A 5,739-nucleotide genomic window follows, 5' to 3' on the forward strand; every position below is an offset into this window, starting at 1 on the left:
CTGGATTTTATCATATCTGTTAATACAGTACAACAGTGTAATAATCCTGAGCAGGGTCAGATCATCCAGCAAACGTCGAGTGGATACGCTGTGGCTTTGTGCATCTATACAAAAACAAAGTTGATTTCTTTCTAATAGCAAATAATTACAAAGCAAACTCAACTGTATCAAGTTTACATTTTATATCATTGCATAGTCTTATTATTAGATTACACAAATGTACATGGCACGATAGCGTTTCAGATTTTCAATAGGTACAATATTACCAAATACTTAAAAAAATCTACATTGCAGTTAATCTCTATTTTATCAGACACATTACATGAAGTAAAACCAGAGCAGATATGCGAATTAAGGTTGATGAAAAAATAACAAAATTAAAAAAAAACACAAGTGAACTTGCCCCTTTTCATTAAAAAAAAACTCATCCTCATGTAAATATACATAAAAGATACAGAACACAGATTACGTTGTTCAATCTGCCTGTTATTAGCCATAGACATCAATTGATCTTAATTTATCCTAGAATCATATATGAATTATGTCAAGAATTATGTTCAAGAACAAAACAATATTCATATTCCAGCTGAAAGGGTAAGTCCAGATAGACATTTTGGGCTGGTTCTTACTAGTACTAGTGTCCTTCTCATGCTGTTTTCTTGCGTAACACAAAGTAAGTGATAGAGGAGATGAATGTGAGAGCAAAGGAGATCCATGCGAGGATGAAGCAGTGGCCGTACCAACCAAATTTCTCATTACGGTGGAAGATGTCTGTGTAGATGGAGGCTGCGATCATGATGCACAGGCCTGGGGTGAAGCAAACGATGAGGTGAAGGCAAAGACAGACACAACATTTAAGCTAAATATCAATGGAAAGAAATAAGAGAAATAAAAACAAAAAATATAAAATACTTACATGCAAGGAACTGGAAGATGCCGGAGATGGTGAACCTTTTTCCTTTTTCCAGAGTGAAGAGCTGAGCCACAAACACAAAGATGCCCAGGATGGAGAATATACAAGCAAGCACTGAGCTGGCCTGCACCGCCTGGAGGTAATCTGCAGGGGGAGCCAGAGAGAGCCACACAATGAGGAAGCTGGGAGGAACTGGAGTGTGTGTGAGTGTTTGTAAAGGAGTATGTGCAGATCGCTCTGCATTACACCGACACACCCGGGAAATGTTAACGTTCAGCAGCAACGTCAAACATCAGCTGCAGAGTGGAATGGCAGGAATGCAACTTTTAAACATCTCAAATGTTCTTGGACTTCAAAACATGCTCCTGGTAGTGCCCGGCAAAGAAACACATGGTATTTGTGTGTTTTGTACGTCCAGTGTTGTAAATAATGTATAAACTAAAACTCTTTACTTTCATGAAACTGCATTACTGTCTTTGACGTTTGAGAAATATGAAAGAAAATGAATGCACTTTGAACACTGCAAACCCCAGCTTTACCACGTGTTTGAAGAAATAACGTACCTTAAGACATTTTTTAGTGCATTTAATGTATTATACACCTACATGTTCCCTGATAATGACTTGTAGCGTATCTGAAACACACTGGACATATGCAGACCGATCTGTTTTATACACTGATCTTGCTTGGTTGCTGCATTCACTTGGGATCATCATCTGCTTTTTTAGCTGGTTCTTTTGTAGTGTTTTGGTGCTGCAGGTGTTGCATGCATCTTTCTTTGACTGGGTGGGTGTATGGCTTACCGGATGGGTAGTGTGAACCCGTGGGAAGATCAGTGTAGTTCCATACTCCGTTCACCTGTATCCACCTGGCCCACACATCAGTGGACATATTATCAGTCATCCACCAGGCCTAATGGGGAGGACAGACAGATAAACATTTTCCTTAGTCACTGGAATACCAGAGGTTAAATATGTTCAGACAACCTGAAACCAATACATGAGAGGAGGCATGTTGTGTTGTAACATGGAGACGAATCAGGTTGACAGTCAGACGGAACAATGTGCTAACAACGCATGTTACGCTCACCGCAACACAGGCAGGAATCTCACATATTTATGCATACATGTATAGAATGTGCAGGTCTAGCCGACACTTTGCTGGTAATTTACATGTGCACACAGATCCACTTGGTGGTGACAACACTGTGGTCGGTTCATCTGTCACAAAGAAATGTCAAATATGCAGCTCTGGAGAGCAGAGCGGGCCGACGATGAGGGGAAGAATGAGGCCTCAAGTGTTGAAAGAGAGGTGAGCAGCCAATCACTCATCGCTCTGGACTCTGCGCTGTCTATCAGTGTGTTACAAATGCGCGTAACTCCTCAGTGTAGTAATTTTAACACTGAAACTAGGGAGGAAGTTAGGGATTAGAGAGGGGTAATTATGCCTTGAGGCAGAAGGCAGGCTTTGTGTGTGCAGAAGGGTAATAGCGGCGTGCTGTGCAGGTGTGCTCCAATCAAACTGCAGCGTTTAAAAGGCAGAAATCGAACCACAGTCTTACTTACATTGTCAATGGTAGCTACCAGGAGGAGGATGATGCCTATGATGTGAATGCCAAAGATCGCAGCAAGGAGAATCAGCATGATGACTTAGCTGGAGAGACAGTGACATGGGGAAAAACCTGTCAAACCACCTTCCACAGTTTATTAGGCAAGATGAACATAACTGGAAGGCTAGCGAATGTAAGAAAACACACACACACACACTTGTCGTAATTCAATCAAGTAAAGAACAAATACCAACGGATCTACACCTACTGTCTAGTAACAGACACTCCTTACATGGATTTATTTGAGCAGTGACGTACTTGATTGTGTTTCAGCCACATGGTAAACACAGGAATTAGATGTTCCCTTTCATGCATTTTTGGCCTCCCATGAAACACTTCCATGAAAAAAAGTGGATGTTAAGAGGATAGAAGCCATTAATGACAGCTCCAAACACACAACATTCAGAGCACCACGCAAATGTCAAACCCTGGCACCCACTCAGGGCGTGGCTTTACAACTTCTAATTACTTTGAGTTACAGCTAACGCGCTCCCAGTTAAAAATCTGCAAATAGAATACAAGATCATTAAGAATCAGAAAAAGGATAAAGGCAGAGGTGTTTGGGGCGTGTGTGTGGAGGACGGAGCTCAGTAACACAGTCGGCTCATTTGGAGGGAAACACGTATTGTTTGAAAGAGTTTTATGGAGGGAAGTTCTTGATGAGAAGATGAGTTAGGACTTGTCTTTTGTAGTTTCAGAATAGAGGCCACTCCTTATAATAACTGTAGAAAACGCCTGCCTACCTGGCCCACGCCCAGAGATTGAGGTACAATACGATCTACACACTGCTGCCAGTAAAACTACTAAAATAATCTTCTTCCTACTGTTCTTTAAATCTCATATTGCTTGAACCTATTGTCAGACTTTCCCGTGTAGGTGGCACCAGGATTGAGAGACTGGCTCGGTGTTATCTTTTACAATGTCACATGTATGAGAACTATGCTCAGCCGCATCCGGAGGCTGCACTGGGCGTGAGCAGGAGGAAAAAGACACATCTGGAATGTACTGGTTCTCTCCACGCTAAAGGAGTGGTCAAGGGCTGGGTCCATACACACACTCCTGCGTGCTCGCCAGCTCACTCACACGCAACAGAATGCATACGCCGCCACGGAGTGCCAGGGCATACTGGTCATACATGTGACTACGCCTGGCACATCTACAGATGCGCACCTTAAACCTGTTCTGAGAACAATTCACTTAGACCTTGACCTGGTGTGTGCTTCTGAAGGGAGTCTGCCTGAAGGCCTGTGTGCAGACATACTGATGTGCTCTGGAGTCGTTTCACCAAACTTTAATGGACAACTTCAGGATGGAAAAAATAACAACTGAAGTCCAATGCTTGGCAATTGGACGCTTTAATTTAAAACATTCATGTGGCACTGTACGATTGAATGTCTTCCAAAACTGTCTTTTCTGAAAACAAGACATGTCAAATGTTCCTGCATCGTGGATCTGGTCTGGATGTGGCTTATTTTCCACTGAATGAAACACAATATAAATAGTTGAGGCTCAGTTTTATAATGGGAAAAATACAAAGAGGAAAGGCAAAAGAAAACCTGTCTTTTTAAACATGTAATATTTGAACTGTAGGAAATGAACACATCTGGAATGCAGCCTCACCTGGACAATAATAAAGTAATAGTAGCAATAGTAAAGTTGCCTTTACTTTTGCCTTGACCAGTGTTTGGTTCTTAAATAAAAAGAAGCAAACTCCTATTCATCTATCAGTACAAGCACCGAGAATAAATAAGAATATCTGAAGAAAGTTAAAGAGAAGTACAGAATGAAGTTTGACTTACCGTTAGTTGACTGATTGTCTCTTAAAGTCTAATCCCTCCTTCTCTCAAGGATACAAATTTCAGACTCAGAGTCGAATCGCACAAACACAAGAAAATACCCATCCGCCCACTTTTACCCTGCCCTCTTTTTAAGTCCACACCCCAGGACAAACCTCGCACTTGCTTGATCACATAAGCTCTCTCTCCTCCCCCTTCCTCCTCTCCTCTTTGCTTTCTCCCCCGTCCCACCCTCTCTTCTTCTTCCTCTTCTTTTTTTGTCTTACCTTACACACATGCAACAGCTTAAACTATTTCAACATCTCTTGCAGCTAAGGAAGGCAGTCCATTTTTTTTCTATGTTTTGTTTATTTGGTGTCTCATGTCTTTGTCACTCGGCTGATGGCAGTGATTTTTAAGTTGATGACTCACTTTAATGTTTGAAGGGTTGGTGGTGGTGGTAGGGGGAACTCCCACAACACTGGACACTGACAAAGACTCTGCAAGTGCTGCCATGGCGACAGACGGCAGCCAATCACAGTTACATTGTTGTATATATAAACAGTCACACACACACTCAGGCTACAGCGTAAGTGTGGTTTTGTTCCAGATCACCACCCAGCGTCTTTTCCCGCTTTTGTTGCTGAGGAAGGAGTTTCAGGATGAAGGAATGTTGTTGGTTGCGAAGGAGAAAGAGGTGGGGACAAAACGAGTGCAAGTCATGGCTTGAGTGAGAAAGAAGGAGGGAAGTGGAGGGAGGGAGTGACCCTGACGGAGAGGAAGATGGAAAGAGTTGGTGGACATGAGGCCAATGAGGGAAGAATTTTGTTGAGGGGTGAGGATGGGGTGGGGAGGGGAGGGGAGGCTGTTGGAGACTTTTCACATGGCTGTAAATTCATTTTTACTCACGGTCATTGTTTCATGGCAGATGACAGCTCCACTGCCATCATGAGTCAAAGTCATCTGCCTTTAGATCAGATCACATGTATTTTGTTGGAAATAATTTATCTACCAATATCGGCAGAACGTAATAACATAATGGCACATAATAACATTTGCTTGATAGTCACTGAGATCACTGATGCCATTGTCCGTGGATGTTTCAAAATAACAGTGTGGTTTAGATTCCTGTGGTAAATTACTGACATTAATAGTGAAAAGAGCCACATCGCCAAACATGTCTCACAGCCTAAAAGCAGCCTTTCAGTGTAAGATGTCCAAAGGAAGTAAAAGACTATTTTTAATATGGTTATTCATAGAGAACCAGGTCCGTTCTGCAGGTGGTGAAATGAAGTTAGATAGTTTTACTCAAGAAGATGTAGGAAGTACCAAAGTACAACCACTCCACAAAGTAGAGCTTTCAGATACATAGTTTTCTTCTAATATTTTCAAACCATTTGAAATTGCAATTAATTTTTATTTTGCAGCATACCATGCCTTCC

General features: G+C 41.9%; 1 protein-coding gene across 1 annotated transcript; it reads right to left on the minus strand.

Annotated features, from left to right (window-relative positions):
* Positions 1-566: 566 nt before the first annotated feature.
* Positions 567-4,467, minus strand: emp1 (epithelial membrane protein 1). The gene is made up of 5 exons (XM_030140504.1): positions 4,322-4,467; positions 2,479-2,566; positions 1,717-1,825; positions 917-1,057; positions 567-807 (listed from the first exon to the last, which is right to left on the minus strand). Exons 2-5 carry the CDS (start codon positions 2,554-2,556, stop codon positions 647-649), a joined length of 489 nt encoding a protein of 162 aa, XP_029996364.1. The 5' UTR covers positions 2,557-2,566; positions 4,322-4,467; the 3' UTR covers positions 567-646.
* Positions 4,468-5,739: the final 1,272 nt, after the last annotated feature.

This window comes from Sphaeramia orbicularis, chromosome 8 (genome assembly GCF_902148855.1).
Source record: "Sphaeramia orbicularis chromosome 8, fSphaOr1.1, whole genome shotgun sequence".
Lineage (NCBI taxonomy): Eukaryota > Metazoa > Chordata > Actinopteri > Kurtiformes > Apogonidae > Sphaeramia > Sphaeramia orbicularis.